A 17,500-nucleotide genomic window follows, 5' to 3' on the forward strand; every position below is an offset into this window, starting at 1 on the left:
TGTAGTGTAAACAGACTGACATTTGACTTCTTTTCTCAATAGTTTTAATCAGCTGGAACACTAATTTTATCAAATACTGTGAACTTAATGGCTCTTGTTTGTCCTGAGAAGGAAATGTTAAAGGTTCCAAGTAAATTAAGAACCCCTGAGGAACCCCTGAGGAACCCCTGAAGATCCCTTTTCCTGTACTGTGGACTTTTATATAGTTGTTCTTCTAGTTTATTGAACACAATCACAACTTTGTGAAAATTAAATTGCAAAATGGGGGTATTTAGCCCCTTCACACACACACACACACACACACACACACACACACACACACACACACACACACATACTCACTGCAGTAAGATTGCTTCTCGTCGGATTTGTCCTTGCAGTGCGCCGTTCCGTCACAGGTGAGTGTGTAATCGATACAGTCTCCGTTCACACACTGAAAATCATTCACACTGCTGCAAGACATGTTCGGCACTGAAACACACACACACACACACACACACACACACACAGAGTTCATCATGTTTTATTTCATTAGTGTATGTACTGCATCTACACTGTACAACTTCAGTAGGAGGAATGACTGTGTGTGTGTGTGTGTGTGTGTGTGTGTGTGTGTGTGTGTGTTACCAATGCAGGTGTTGTCCTCCAGCAGTTTTCTGTCTCCTCTGCAGCTGCAGTTCACTCGTCCATCAGACGACAGCAAACACAAATCTGCACATCCTCCATTATTCACCCTGCAGAGGGAGAACTCACCTACACACACACACACACACACACACACACCCCATTAGATTTATTGCAGTTCCAGCAGGAAACATGTGATGGCAGCAGAGAGCAGCTCTGAGAACAGGTTCCATTTCCAGATTGTACTGACATGCAAATTGGACACACCCCAAAGCCTATAAGCCCCACCCCTTTCCACTTGTAAAATAGTGGTGATGCAATGCATTTATTTACATAAAGGAAACAAAAAAACACTACAGTGACAATTTCACTGATATTACTTCTCCTGAAAATATTTAATAATTATATATTCAGAAATTATATATTCGTTTTGAGAAATGAGTAGCATCACCTTTAGACGGATATTGATTGTGTGTGTGTGTGTGTGTGTGTGTGTGTGTGTGCGGTCATGCTCCTCAGCTTTATGAATTTGTTATTAGCCGTGTCAGTTTCTGAAATGACTTTTGGCACATAGTCACCTGACTGAGACACACACACACACACACACACACACACACACTCCATAGCTGCCTGCTGTGAGCTGATATTATCTTTATATTTAATATAATTCCAGTAAAATTCCATTATTTCCACAATTTATCCACATTGTCCATGCTTGAGTCCCCAAAATCGAATCCCGTTATGTTTTCCGCTCGGACTCACAGCTGTTGGTGTCGTTGGCGACGGCGATGATTCCCATTGGTTGTTGTGGAATGTCGGCACGTAACACCTTCATATCGTCTCCGACATATTTCCCGGCTCTCAGCACGGCTCTCCGAATCCAATCCGTCCAGAAAATGTGATCACCGTACACGGCCAAACCAAACGGGTGAACCGGCTCGTTCTTCAAGATCACCTGCGCGCACACACACACACACACACACACACACACACACACACACACACCCCTTTAAAACCACTACAAATCCCTGAAATAAGCAATACATTTGTAACTTTTATTTAAACATTATTTATAAAGTTTTATTGTTTTTAGGTAAAGAATAAATCATAAAGGGCTTCACATGGAAAGATAAAATATAAAACATTAACATATTTAGATGTGTGTAAAAATATTTATAGTAAAGCAGAGCCATGAAACACGAACTAAAACAGACAACTGATAAAAATGGAATTAAAATGAAATGAAATAACGTGTGTGTGTGTGTGTGTGTGTGTGTGTGTGTGTGTGTGTGTGTGTGTGTGTGTGAGAGACTCACGTAGCGATGGCTGCCGTCGTACTCGCAGCGCTCAATCTTGTCCAGCGTAGCATCAGTGAAGAAGAGTTTCTCAGTGCGGTGGTCGATAGCGAGACCGTTCGGAGTTCGGATGTCCGTCCTGATGATGGCGAGGACGTTGGAGCCTGAAAGCTGAGCGCGCATGATGCTGGGAGATTGTTCATTCCAGTTGGTCCAGAACATCAAGCTGAGGAGCAGAAAAACAGAAGTTCGGTGAGATTTTAACTAAAGAATCCATTTTCGAGTCACAGAAAGACGTGAAACCTGATTTACTTCTGACACTCGTCGAGGACGAAGGCTCGGGGATGGTCGTCTCCTGCCATGGTGACCACCACGTCCCGGTCGAAGGCCCCCCACCGGCTCTGGTCCACGGTGTGACGTGTGATGGTGGACGTGGTGTAACTGGTCCAGTACAGTGTGTCCCACGCTCGGTGATACGCCAGACCTTCCACAGAACCCACATCTGCAGGAGAGCGAGAAAAACAACAGTTTTATTACAGGATTACATTAGAAAAACAAAACAACAACAGTAACAAAATTACAAATTAAATTAAAACATCTCACAAGTAAGATTGCTTTTAAATTAATGAAAGGAAAAGTTGTGTAAGGAAAGCGTTCAGGCAGATGATTTAATAATTACTTCAAATTTAATGAGATATCTGTGTGTTTGTGTGATCATCTGATTAATTTTTACTTATGTTCTGAAGTGTGATGGAAGAAATATTGAAGAATTATAATTTGAAAAAAAAAAGAAGAGTAATCTCAATGAGGCTGTAACTCATACTGGCCAAGACGCCCGTAAAATGGTAAATAGGACAGGTGGCACCACCGTCTTGACAACTTTTAAGCACATCCACCTGGGCAACGCTGTGTGTGTGTTTGATTGAAATCTGATCAATCCTGTAGGAGGAGGAGCCATTTTTGTAAATTGTGGACGGACAACGACAACAGACGAGGCGTGATCGCATGAGCTCATCTGATGAGCTAAAAATTTCTCTCTGTGCTCTTGCGGAAGGCGGTCGCATTCTCTCCCTCTCCCTTCTCTTATCTTTCCTGCTTCTGCTCTGCTGTCTCGTCTGTCTAAGTGTGTATATTCTGAGAGACTCTCTCCGCATTACTCTCCGAACTAAAAACCATGGAATTGATAAACTGGTCTCTTCATACAACTGACACAATCTTCTCGACGAGAAGCCTGGGTTTGGGGAAACCAGCTTGTCCTGCCGGAACGTTCGCAGCTGGCCATACGATGGACATGGGAGAAGTGGCGGGTCGTGTGCCTGGCGGTTCTTTCTGTGGAGGACATTGAAGACATCTACCTATTCGGAACCATGATTACAGGACTTTTGCTGATTGGATTAGGCATTGCCCTGGTTTATCGAAGAAATCAGAAAACGGTGACAGCTGTTCAAAGCCCCATAAAGCTGCCCGACATGATTGAAGCGGTGGGCAGAGCTGTCGGCACTCAGACTGTGGCTATTCAGAACTTGACCCGCAATGTGGATAATATCTTGGAGAAGCTTTCGGCTTTGCAATGGAAATTAGATCGTTTTGGAGAACAAGATGGACATGGACATGCGGCGTAGGCGTGAAAAGAATGCGTCTGCTCGCTAAGACCAAACAAATTCCAATCTTATCTATTTCGGCTCCCTAGCCAGCACTGGCCTTGGCAAGGTTGTTGCTGGGGCAACAATTCCCCTGGAGAACACTGCTGTTAGACTCTCTCTTCCAAATTCCTTCCCCCACTCCCCGCAGTCGCCGCTTTTCACCCCCAGTGTGACAAGCGGGTGCGTGACCAGCGCCCTCATGGCTGCAGGAGCAGACGGCTGCTTGCTTGCGCTGGGTTACCTCTACCTCCTCCCCTCCCCCTCTACCCCCCACCACCCCTGATCGCCCCCCCCTCCCCCCCAAGTCCCGTGTTATGATGTAAAATGTACTTGTGTTTTCTTGTGCTTATGTGCTGAGGTTTTTTAACGTTCCCACACTGTACTCCCGCAGGAGCATAGAGTGGGGGTGGGGTTTTTTCTCCTCTCCTTTCCTCATGTTCTCTGTAATTTCTTTTTTTCCCTGTCTTCCTGTACTGCCCCCCTCTGTAAGGACAGGTTGATGGTCAATTTCACTGGTAAAACAGTGATAATAAAGGGTTCATTCATTCATTCAAAACCACTATTTTGGTATTAAACTTTATCGCCACTATCATTTTTAATCCATAAACATGGTCAAGCCCCGCCTACTTTAACAGAAAGACGTCTGAGTGACATCACAACCATCCAACCGCAGACTTCAGACACAAAGGGGAAAAAACCTAAAGTCTTTAAAAAATGAGTTATTTAACTGCAGGATGAGAAATAAAAAGTAAAGAAGTTGTGAAGCTGAGCTCGACTACGCCGTTATATAAATTATATTAAAAATTTTAAAAAGTGCATGAGCTGTAAATATTTAGCGAGTGACTCTGAACTATAACTTCATCCCTCACTGACATCTTCATCTTTTATAACTTTTGATAGATTTAATTTGTCTTTGATGCAAATACACTTGTAATATTTCAGTGCAGCTTAAAACATGATAATTTTAAATAAATTTTCCCATCATTCGTGTTATTTCCTCATAAACAGGATGCTGAGTCATCAATCCCATCAGGTTTAAATCACACACCGAGCCCTGATGATTCATAACGACAAATCAAACAGACTCCTAAACATGAACATGATGATCACATCATCACCTAAACGCTGCTGTTCTGTGGGGGGTCATTTTACATTTACGCTTGTTCGCCTTATACTGCATTCCCTCTGGTCGCTGAGCCTGTGTATATTGCGGATATAAAACGTCTTGTTAAACCTCTTTCGTGCGAGACTGGAGAAGAACAAAGCAGTGTGTTTTTGCAAGGTTCAAAGTACAACGTGTTCACCTTATTAACATGAAGGAAACACACAAGACCGAATCACATCACGCTGGAGGTAACAGGTGAAGCTTTGAAGACGTTTTTATGGATTGAAATTAAACTCTGCAAACTGGAAACGATCCAACTGGGCTCGCCAAACAGATTTCCCTGTTTATAAAGTGCCATCAGCGCAGAGTTCAAAGGACATGTTCATCTCACACGCTCTTCACACGGTGAGCTAACATCTCTCCGTTTCAGACATCACCTGTGGATTAACAAAAGGATGAAACTTCACGCATGGATGTGAGATGATAAACCTCATCATCGCTGCCTTTCAGGAGCACAAAGCTTCAAACGTAGACAATATCAATAACCCCCAGGTTGGACAGAGACACCAAAGATATTCAGAGAAAACAGAAGCACTGCAGCGTTAAAAGAAACCTGATTTTTCTCCTCTGAATCTCATGGAACTCGTGGAACTGCAGTTCTGATTACAAGAAACAAGAATCAACAACAATTTAAACATCGACAAAAGTTCAAAAGGTTCTAAAGATATCACCATGAATGGGTCCTGTGTCCTTTGAACCAATGGTCTGGGAACGTCCTTTGGACTCCAGACTGTGTGGTAATCATTCCAGCGAGGTTTTATCAACCTTACAGCTGCTGTAAACATTGATCTGATTTCCTCATTCCACAAAGACACAACAAGAGGAAAGCGAAGCCGTGGGATTTCTCACCGGAATACCGGAATACTGTCGTCTGGGGCATAATTCATGAGTTTGACGTTTGTAGTTGTGTAACAGGATTTTTGGACTCGTTCTGCCTTTTGGACAAATAGATACAAAGGCTCGCATTTGGAAGAAGAAACCCTGCTTATGTTTAGCACAGAAAACTGCTAACTTCCAGGTCGTCCGTGAAGACCATTCCCATGGACAACGCTTGCAGTTTGGGACTTTGGGATTAGCACCAATCTTCCGGAATGGATATCTTTCTCATGGATAACATCACAGGATCAGGTGATAGAGAGAACATGAGTGATGTTTCAGGACCCACTAATGTTGAACAGGTCCTCGTGCCCATACTGGACACCTTCATCCTTGTGACCGGAACGGTGGGACACATCTTGGTCATCATCATCATCTTGCAAACAATGAAAGCAGGACGTGGAAGTAGTGCTGCTGGAATCCAAAATGCTAACGCAAACGGAACAGACATTCTGCTTCTGAGTTTAAGCGTAGCGGACATTTTCCTCCTGTTGTGTGTCCCCTATCACACCGTCGCCATAGCGACCCGCCACTGGCCCTTCGGAGGCTTAATGTGCAAAGCAGTGAGCTTCCTGGGAGCCATGTGCACCTCTGCTAGCGCCTTCACGTTAGCTGCTCTAGCTTTCAGTCGCTATGTAATTGTGGTTCACCCAACCAAAGCGTACCGCTGGCGCAGAAGCGGGCATGTAAAAATCGTTGCTGTGGTCCTGTGGGTACCAGCTATCATCTTGGCGGTTCCTCAGTTCACCTGGAGGACGCTAATCTCAGGGACAGAACTGCGTTCAACCAGGCAGGATTTGATATGTTTCAACTTCCTGTCTGAAACACATCAGATCGCGTACGGCGTCTGCCACTTTTTGCTTGCCTTCCTTCTTCCGCTAGTGGTCATCACGCTAGCTTATGGTAAGATCTACCAATTCCTGCACAAAACCAGACAGAATCGGGAAAACAGTCAGACAGACCAGTTAGAACGGTACCAGACACAAGTGACCCACACATCGGTTCTGCTGGTTCTGGCTTTTGTTTTGTGCTGGTTGCCGTCCTACGGACTGATGCTGGTCCAGCTTGGATATCGATCCACAGTGGTGGGGCCTCTGCCCAGATTCGGACCTTTTGCCACTTTTGCTCGCATCATGGCCACTTCATCGACGGTCGCAAACCCCATCCTGTACGTCTTCATGTCACAGAAATTCAGGAAGGCACTGAAGGAACTCGTGGGGAAAAGTGGCTGCTTGAGCAACGTCCTCTAGCACGACAGCACGTGATCAATTTACTGCAGGAAGATCGAAATGAAAATATTCTGCAGAATAGAAATGTCCTGAAATGTATTATACATGAAGTGAAGTGTTAAATGTGGTTATTTTCTTTTTTTGTACATTACACACTCCGTAACAGTCACACGACTGATCATTTACGAATAGAAGCAGAACCCACGTTGTTTATAATCTTCTGATAAAAAAATGTTTTCTAATGACTCAGATCTACACCACACAAGCTGAAGCTTCTTTTATAGAAATTATTATTATTATTATTATTATTATTATTATTATTATAGAAAATTACACTGACAGATCAACACCTTTACGTTTACTGTTAATGAAAATGTGATTCACATGAACGAGTTCAAACGCTTCACTTTTTGTCATCAGACAAACAAATAAACAAAAAATGGTCCAGATTTCAGCCTTCGATTGATTTAATTTTTTTTCTTTTTGTAACTCAACATGAAAGTAAAGATGGAGAAAAGCAGAAAAGTCAGAGGAGTAGAAACCAGGGAGGACTGAAAGGTCCACTGAAAAGTCAATAAAATAAACTCAGAGAGGAAAAAGAAGAAACTGTAGATTAACTTTGACAAAGAAAATAAAAGCGAACAGTTAATAAAGCCAATAAACTCCCATCCATCCATCCATCCATCCATCCATCCATCCATCCATCCATCCATCCATCCATCCATCCATCCATTAAACTGACCGGCTAATAAACTTTATATTTGCACTTCAGGTCCACAGCAGGACACAAAACAGAAAAGAAAGAAAAAATAATTAACCAAGTCCTGGAAAACTGGAAAAAAATAAAAAGGTGATAAAAATGACAGAATGGATCGTTTCTTCTATTTTTCTCCATTTTCTCTCTGATATTGTGAGGGTAATTTTCAGACACCTTCTATATCATATAAAAATATTTTAGATGGTGAAAAAATACCAACATACAGTACCAGTCAAAAGTTTGTACACCCCTACTCTACTCATTCACAGGTGTTTCTGTATTGTGATTATCTCATCTCATTATCTGTAGCCGCTTTATCCTTCTACAGGGTCGCAGGTGAGCTGGATCCTATCCCAGCTGACTACGGGCGAAAGGCGGGGTACACCCTGGACAAGTCGCCAGGTCATCACAGGGCTGACACATAGACACAGACAACCATTCACACTCACATTCACACCTACGCTCAATTTAGAGTCACCAGTTAACCTAACCTGCATGTCTTTGGACTGTGGGGGAAACCGGAGCACCCGGAGGAAACCCACGCGGACACGGGGAGAACATGCAAACTCCGCACAGAAAGGCCCTCGCCGGCCCCGGGGCTCGAACCCAGGACCTTCTTGCTGTGAGGCGACAGCGCTAACCGCTACACCACTGTGCCGCCCTGTATTGTGATTATTCTCTACAAAACTGAAGACATTAAAACGATGAAATAACATCTGGAACATATCTGGAATTATGTGGTAAACAAAAAAAGTGTTAAAAAACAAAACCTGTTCCGAACAACAGAGGGTCAGGGAAGCACTTCTGCTCCAGCACAGAGAGAACGAGGAGGAGCTTCTTCTTCCTCCAGGACCTTCAGGCTCTCGCCCAGGAGAGCACCAAAGACTCGAGCTTGGATTTGTTTTCAGAACATCCACACCCTCGACACGCCTCTTATTATTCCTGTATTACAGCCGATTTATAAATATTCTTTATAACTGTTTGCTATTTCACTGCAACGACCTCAGCGTGATGTTTCACAGCATTGCTCTGCACACACATCTGCACACATCTGCACTTTATTCCAAATATACTCCATTTTTTTCTCCATCTATCTTTTATATCTTTGAGATTCTATTTTTATTCTATTTTTGTTTTAAATTCTGTTTTATGTCCCTGAACGGTTGTGAAAAGCATTTCACTGCACATCTTACTGTGTGCGAGAGAAAGAAATCAGTGTAGAGATCTTTTATATTTCTGTTTTTATTTTGTAAATATAATTCTGCTGACTTTCTAACTAACTTCTTGGTGATTATCCAATCTGCTGTACTGATGCCCCACTCAGGTGTAGAATTAAAGAAGATCAGTATTCTAAAGTAAACGAGTGCGCTCAGTGACTCACTCTCCACCACAGTTTTCCGCTCCGAGCCGTCGTCGTTGATCTGCTGGATGTTTCCGTAGTGAATGTCGCTGTAGAAGATGCGGTTCGCTCCTTTCCCTCCGCCGCCGCGGTAATCGAACGCCAACGCTATCACGTTCTTCATGTGCTCCGCGTCCTCGAAAGGCTTGACAGGAGCATTGAGGTTCTTCTCATCCGATAAGTGCACGCTCTTCAGGATGGTGCGCTCCGAGTACAGCAGGTATCCGGCATAGTCCCTGCAGCTGCGTCCGTTTTCATCCAGAGCGCCGTGAGCGCAGGCACAGGAGCGCTCTCCGTTCCCACGGTACAGACACAACTGCTCACAACCGCCGTTATTCTCCTTACACACGTTCGTCCCTGTCGGGGAGAGAGAGGAAACGAGCGTTACACGTTTAGAAAAGAGAAACGGTTCCTCAACAACTGCTTGGACGGTCAACACGTCCAGTGTTCTGTCCAAGTTCCACATGGAACCTTTTCTGGAACTGTTTAGGGGTGTTAGAGAGAGTGCAGATTTTATCATCAGATATTTAGTCTTATTTTCATCTGTTCATTTCAAGTCGTTAATTTATTTTTATTTTATTTATCTATTTATTTACGGTAGGTGAAACAGGTTGAAACACAAAATGTGCAAAAATAAAAAATAAATGTCAATAATTACAATAAAAATAAATTATTTATTTTTATTCATAACAGAAAAAAATATTCAAAAATAAAAATAAATTTGTATATATTTGTAAAAAATGCTAACATTACTTTTTAAAATTATTATTACATTAATAACTCAACAATAATCATAATAATCATATTTTTTCTAATTATTATTATTATTAGTATTATTAGTAATGCTAAATCTTGGTGGTGTTTAAGATCAAATCATCATAAACATTCAGTTTGTGTTTTTTCCACTCTTAATGAAAAATAAAAAAGATGAACATGTGAATAAATTACCAGATAAATAAATAAATAAATTAATTAATTCAATTCAAACAATATAATATATTTAAGGTTGAAGTTGTGTTTTTATTGAATTATTTACAATTTTAATTAAATAATTACTGCTATTCAGGCAGACAGCATGTCCACATCACTATTTATTTATTTATTTATTTATTTATTTCCTAAACGCAGGAGGACCGTGAACCCTCACCTTTCTGTCTCGCCCTGTTGAACACTTTAATGTCTTTGAGCTGAACTCCGAGTCCCGTCCTCAGAGTGACCGAGTCTGTGGCGTTGTGTTTACTTCCTCTCTTTATGGAGCCGTTAGAATGAGTGCTAACACACACACACACACACACACACACACAATTACTTTCTTTTTATTTTTCATTTTTAATCTGTCTCTTGTCTTTATGTTCCATCATTATTCCATCTGGCAGCAGATAAACACTGTTTCTGTTTTCAGTCGGTATTTTCTATCCCAGACTGGAAAACTCCGTCTCAGACACTTTTCCCTGAAGAAAAGTCTGGTAAACTCGGAGATGTGATCTACACACAGGTGATTTCATTCATCTGAATGTGAAGATGGTTTGACTTTTCATTGCTATTCAGATGACATGCAGGTTTACATCAGCTGCAGACCTTCTACCTTCTGCCCCGCCCCCTCGCTCTCTGAATACATCCACGATGTAAAGCTGGAGATAAAAAGCTTAATGCTGATCAAACACATCTTCTGATTGGTTCCAAATCAATCGCCTCCTCCAGTAGTAGTTTTAATCTGATCAGTGACGGCACCATCATTAAACCTTCGCTCGCGGTACGTAACCTCAGTGTTATCTTTGATTCTGTTTTCTCTCGCTCTCTTATCACAGAAACTCCATGTCACTTTTCACGTCTCCCCACCACTGCACGTCTCCGCACCACTGCACGTCTCCCCACCACTGCACGTCTCCCCACCACTGCACGTCTCCGCACCACTGCACGTCTCCCCACCACTGCACGTCTCCGCACCACTGCACGTCTCCCCACCACTGCACGTCTCCGCACCACTGCACGTCTCCCCACCACTGCACGTCTCCGCACCACTGCACGTCTCCCCACCACTGCACGTCTCCGCACCACTGCACGTCTCCGCACCACTGCACGTCTCCGCACCACTGCACGTCTCCGCACCACTGCACGTCTCCGCACCACTGCACGTCTCCGCACCACTACACGTCTCCGCACCACTGCACGTCTCCCCACCACTGCACGTCTCCGCCCTGCTCTCAGCACTAAGGACGCTGAAACACTCACCCATGTGTTTATTACATCACGATGGGATTACTGTAAAGCTCCGTTCGTTGGTCTTCCAGCCAAGTCCATTCAGTTCATTCAAACTTCTGCAGCCAGAGTTCTTCCTCTCACTAAATGCTCAGCACACATCACCCCATCCTCCAGAACCTCCACTAGCTCCCTGTTCTATTTCACATTCAGGATAAAATTGTTCTATTCACATTTAAAGAACTCCATGGTGATGCTCCTCTATATCTCATGGATTTACGGTACTTCAGCCCTACTCTCCCAGTCACAGCCTCAGATCCTCATCCTCTGGTCTGGTGTCTGTCTATAAATGTAATCTATCCACCATGGGCTCCAGGACATTTAGGGTCACGGCCTCCAAGCTGTGGAATTCTCTCCATCGGAGCCTTCAGGATTGCACACCTCTCCCCCAATCCAATACTCATCTTAAATCTTATCTCTCTCTCCCCCCTTCGCTCTCTCTATCTGTCTGTCTCTCTCTCCCTACCCCTGTCTCACCGGTCGCTCCAGTAGATGTAGTTCTCAAACACAGACACAGAGAACATGTCCATGTTATTGCTGGCCAACACGAGCTCTCGTTTGTCCCCCGTCTCCAGATCAATCCGCTCGATTTTATCAGTTCGAGCATCGCACCAGTACAGCAGACCCTCCTGTCCAATCAACAACAAAAACACAAAAGGGGAAAGGAAAGAAAATAATCAGAATAAAATTCCACAAACAGGCGCGTGCTATTAATCAGTTCTAAAATACACAATAATATTTCCAAAGTGTTATCGCTATAAAATCTCTACAGTATCAGGGATGAGGATCAGTGTGGGTTCGACTTTTTTGCTGAAAGAAATAAACGGAGGAATAAACCTTCAAAAGGTTCAGATCAAAGACATCAAAGTGTCAAAGAGTCAATAAATAAACGGCTATAAACGCTGATGGTTTTGTGTGATGTCCTGTATTATGTAGCTCTAATGCTAACACTTGCTCTGTATGTAGCAGTGTAGCATGCTAATGCAGCTCATTAATATGCAAAAGTATTCCAGTATAAAGCATTTACAACAATTAAAATATGAATTGTGTTTTGCTTTAAAACATTCAATCATTAACAATGATTTGTACCGTATTGATTATTGATTCTCCAAAATGTATTCAGTACTTTAAGAACAAAGTATTTATTTGCACTTTGAGTCTAATGGAGAAATTCACAGAAAAAAAAAAATCTTGTGATTCATCTGTTCTCTGAAATAAAAGCAAGTGTCGTGTGTGTGTGTGTGTGTGTGTGTGTGTGTGTGTACAAACCTCGTAGTCAATGGAGATGCCATTGGGCCAGCTAATGCTAACGTTAACCAGGACTGCTCTGTCACTGCCATCCAGACGAGATCTCTCTATCCGAGGATACTGACCCCACTCTGTCCAAAACAGATACCTACACACACACACACACACACACACACACACACACACACACACACACACACACACACACACACCTGTTACAAAGTCCATTCATATATACAGTCAGTGAATGAAACACACAGACAGAGAGAGACAGGTGAAAGGAAACGCGTCTCACCCTCTCTCAGGATGAAGTGCGATGGCGCGAGGTTTATCGAGTCCCTGTGAGACGACGACGTAGCGATACGACCCGTTCAGTCGAGCCACCTCGATCACATCGAAGCCCTGATCAGTCCAGTAAATGTTCCCTACAGAACCCACAGCAAACTCATCGCTAACACACAGTTCAACAGCTCTGTGTGTGTGTGTGTGTGTGTGTGTGTGTGTGTGTGTGTGTGTGTGTGTGTGTGTAACCTGCAATCCAGTCCACGGCGATCCCCTCCACTCTGCCGATGCCGTTGGTGATGACATCTTCTCTCCACGTCTGATCTCTCTTTGCTCGGCTGATGGTGCTCAGGCCCATGTCCACCCAGTAAATAGTGTCATTCTCTGCACACACACACACACACACACACACACACACACACACACACACACACACACACACACAGAGCTGCTGAGTTCTGGACTCAGGTGTTGATTAATTCTCTCTAACAGCAGCTCTGACAGTAGCGCAGGTTTATATTAATGCCCTCGTTCTGATACATAATCGTTTCTATAGTAACAGCTCATCCACAGGGGCGTGTCCAGCAGACACAACACTGATAATCAAATGTGTGTAATGTATGACTGTTTCTGGAAGGAGTCTCCAGCGTCAGTGCTGTGTAACAGTCAGAGGTGAAGCTGGAACTGTAAGATGTCTTTAGTGAAAGCTGACAGTCAAAGCAAACAACGCAAAGCAAAATAAAACCTCCAGTGGAATTTCACCTGCCTGTCTCCGCCTCTTCATTTCCCCGAACCTGCGACGTGTCATTACTTAATAAACAATAAACTGTAATGGTCTGTAATCAGCTGTGCTGTCAGAGGAATAAAACACTCGGGGTCGTGCTGTTAGAGGAAAATAACCAACATCCAGGTGGGAACAGTAACTTCACTTCATCACACAACTCCATCATTGATTATTTTAGTGTAACACACACACACACACACACACACACACACACACACACACACACACACACACACACAGAGAGCAATAAACCTGCATTAATCATTACACTTCACTGATAAACTCACCAGCGTGGAAATCGATGCCGACGGTGAGCGATGAACCCGACACCGGCACCAGGGCATCGGATTTATCCGCCGGGTCGAGAGGGATTCCTCTGATTCCTTCATGAACTGAGTAAAGCAGGAACGACCCCACACCTTTAAAACACACACACACACACACACACACACACACACACACACACACACACACACACACACAAAGTTAATTCTTCATCAACAGAATACTGACACTGAGTTTATCACCATCGTTCAAAGTTAGAGATTTGAAAGAGTGTGTGTGTGTGTGTGTGTGTGTGTGTGTTACCCTCGCAGGACTGTTGCCCGCTCTTCAGGCTGTACCCAGCGGTACACATACAGGCTCGTGTAGTGGGCGATGTGGGCAAACAGAGCTGAGAGCAATCGCCGTTATAATGACTGCACAGGTTTGAGCCTGAGATGGAAATAAAATACATTTACATCAATAAAGAAAATATAAAGTACATACTGCACACACCTGTTAGAAATTTTATTTAACTATACATTTTTATTTTAAAACGTGTAAAACATGCAGGAAAAAAAGATTACAAATAGAATGAATATTAACATATAAACAGTACAAACTGTATAAAGGCTAAAAGTCCAGCAGTTATTCAATAATGTACAGATGAATAAATATTATAGAATTCAAAATAACGCTTTACATTTCAATTTGTATTTTAAAGTATATTTTCAATTGATTTGTTTTATTTGCTATTAATAATTAATTACAGTTTTATACCTTTTAAAATTAATTTACAGATGAAAAACAAAGACATTTATAAAAATACAATATGTAAAATATAATAAATCTAAATATAATAAATACAATAAAATAATAAATGTCTTGAGAATTTTATTTTAATTGAAAACAAACACAAAAGTAAATATAAAGATGCCTTTACAAACGATCCATTTATAAATGAATAAATAGTCAAAAACTGACTATTAGGAATGACACTAATCTCACACACACACACACACACACACACACACACACACACACACACACACACACACACACCTGTCTGCACCGTCTCGTTGTAGATCTTCATGTGCATCATGGGAGCCGTGCTGTTTCTCAGAACTTTCCAGTTTCCTCCATCACTTTTGTCGCACGTTCCGATCTGATCCGTCCCCTGATCCGCCCACCACAGCTTATCGCCTAGGCAACAACTCGGTTTTAGAGTCATGTGTTTGTTGTACCCATGTGTTAGTGTGTAAGAGGTGTGTGTGTGTGTGTGTGTGTGTGTGTGTGTGTGGTACCCATGATGGCCAGAGCTGAGGGTTTATTTAATTTGCCCTTCACGCCCTCGAGCACTTCCAGTCCGGTTCCATCCAGTTTGCAGCGGCTGATGGTTCCGTTCGCAGAGCTGACCCAGTACAGACGAGAGGCATCAAAGTCCAGAGATAAACCTGAACACGCACACACACACACGCACACACACACACACACACACACACACACACACACACACACGTTTGCTTTGTTCTGATAAACATGCAACAGATCGTCACTTTATCAAACCTCAGTCATCATTTTTCAGCTCATCATCGTCCACAGTGACGGTGGATTCAGTAATTATCTGTATCGCCTCCTACTGAGTGAAGGTGAATAAACAGATAAACCGTCCCGTCTCTAAGCGAGCGTCAGCAGTGAGGCGTCACTCACCCACAGGTCCTTTCTGATTGGTGAACAGGACGGTGTGGTTGGTTCCGTCCATGTTGGCCATGCTGATGTTGTCTCCATCTGTCCAGTACATCTTCCTGAAACATTTAACAACTTTTATAATAATAACTTTCATAATAAACTTAATTTTGAATCGCAAGTCAGCAGTGAGTGAAGAGTGACACAGCGAACATCAGAGCACGAGAGAGAAATCAACAGCTACAGGTTTATTAATAACACAACGTTTTTAAATCAAGAAACTTGTTTGTGTTGCCATTTTGAGAGTGGAATTAGTTTTCAGTTTAAAGCTTGAAGAAAAATATCTCATCTCATCATCTGTAGCCGCTTTATCCTGTTCTACAGGGTCGCAGGCGAGCTGGATCCTATCCCAGCTGACTACGGGCGAAAGGCGGGGTTCACCCTGGACAAGTCGCCAGGTCATCACAGGGCTGACACATAGACACAGACAACCATTCACACTCACATTCACACCTACGCTCAATTTAGAGTCACCAGTCAACCTAACCTGCATGTCTTTGGACTGTGGGGGAAACCGGAGCACCCGGAGGAAACCCACGCGGACACGGGGAGAACATGCAAACTCCGCACAGAAAGGCCCTCGCCGGCCACGGGGCTCGAACCCGGACCTTCTTGCTGTGAGGCGACAGCGCTAACCACTACACCACCATGCCACCCCGAAGAAAAATATGTTTTTAAATAAATTTTCAAATGAAAATTATGAATTGAAAATATTTTTGTGGATTTTGTGCTGACTTCAGTTTTGTCCGTCACCAGAAAGTCAAAGCAAAGACTGAGAATGATCACATGTCTGAGAAAGAACAATGATGGTGTGCGTACACACACACACACACACACACAATCTGATTTTTGAAGTGGAAAATATTCCATCAGTTGAAAAAAGCATGAAAGAAAAAAAATGCCGTGGACTTCAGATGAAAATATGTCTTTGTTCAGCTCACACACACACACAACACACACACACACACACACACACACACACACACACACACACACACACACAACACACACACACACACACACACACACACAACACGGAGTACTACACTGACATTAGTGTTCGTGACAGCTGTGTGTGTGCACTGACCCGAGTGTGGGATGGACCACAATGCAGTGCGGTTTGTCTAAACCCTGAATCACGGCGTTCTTAAAAGAGCCGTCCAGCCGAGCCACATTAATCTGCTTCTTATTGGCGTCGTAACTCGTCCAGAACAGGTTACGGGAAACCCAGTCCACTGCCAGGCCATGCACATTCGGTAGATCTGTAACACACACACACACACACAGTATTATATCACCTTTCCCATCATTTGGACACTAAATATAAAAGAAGTGTAATTGTGACAGCGAGTTTAATCATGTTGGTGTAAATTTCCCTTCCAGAAAAAACACATGAATTTCCCATGTACGGTATTTCACATGTGATCACGTTACCACATGTGTTACCATGTAGAGCACATGTGGAAAACATGTTACCACATGTGATTCATATAGAATTGGGCCAAAACCACATGTTTCCCATGTGCAAATAACATTTTCCACATATTTCACATATGAGAAATCACATGTGAAGTCCATGTGGTTTTTCTGGAAGGGTTATATCTCATGGTTCTCTTCTGTATCCTCATTAACGTCAGCTGAATCTATTCTGTGTTTCCCACAGCGTCACACCGATCTGATCAGTAGTGGTGTGTGTTTTACCTGCAGATATGACGGTTTCGATGCCAGTGCCATTAATGAAGGCTCTCTTGATGGTTTGTGTGCGAACATCAGACCAGTAAATCCTGCGCTCCACAGCATCATAATCCACCACCGTCACGTTATCAATATCAGGAACAGTGAAGGAGATGATGTAGTTATAATACGGGTTATAGAGGTCCACACCACGGATCTCTATCTGACGAGCGTACAACAGGAACTGACGAGATTCTA

The 17,500-nt window shown here is 43.1% G+C and overlaps 1 protein-coding gene across 1 annotated transcript in view; it reads right to left on the reverse strand.

Annotated features, from left to right (window-relative positions):
* Positions 1-17,500, reverse strand: part of lrp1aa (low density lipoprotein receptor-related protein 1Aa) — a 181,188-nt gene that overhangs the window by 51,025 nt on the left and 112,663 nt on the right. Inside the window, 18 exon segments of the mRNA XM_060910723.1 lie at positions 343-471; positions 628-753; positions 1,387-1,579; positions 1,941-2,145; positions 2,232-2,421; positions 8,971-9,345; positions 10,136-10,260; positions 11,725-11,876; positions 12,517-12,643; positions 12,791-12,920; positions 13,027-13,161; positions 13,849-13,980; positions 14,150-14,275; positions 14,885-15,025; positions 15,127-15,276; positions 15,533-15,627; positions 16,656-16,830; positions 17,270-17,497. Coding sequence (XP_060766706.1) covers positions 343-471; positions 628-753; positions 1,387-1,579; positions 1,941-2,145; positions 2,232-2,421; positions 8,971-9,345; positions 10,136-10,260; positions 11,725-11,876; positions 12,517-12,643; positions 12,791-12,920; positions 13,027-13,161; positions 13,849-13,980; positions 14,150-14,275; positions 14,885-15,025; positions 15,127-15,276; positions 15,533-15,627; positions 16,656-16,830; positions 17,270-17,497 — 2,934 coding nt within the window.

This window comes from Neoarius graeffei, chromosome 26 (genome assembly GCF_027579695.1).
Source record: "Neoarius graeffei isolate fNeoGra1 chromosome 26, fNeoGra1.pri, whole genome shotgun sequence".
NCBI lineage: Eukaryota > Metazoa > Chordata > Actinopteri > Siluriformes > Ariidae > Neoarius > Neoarius graeffei.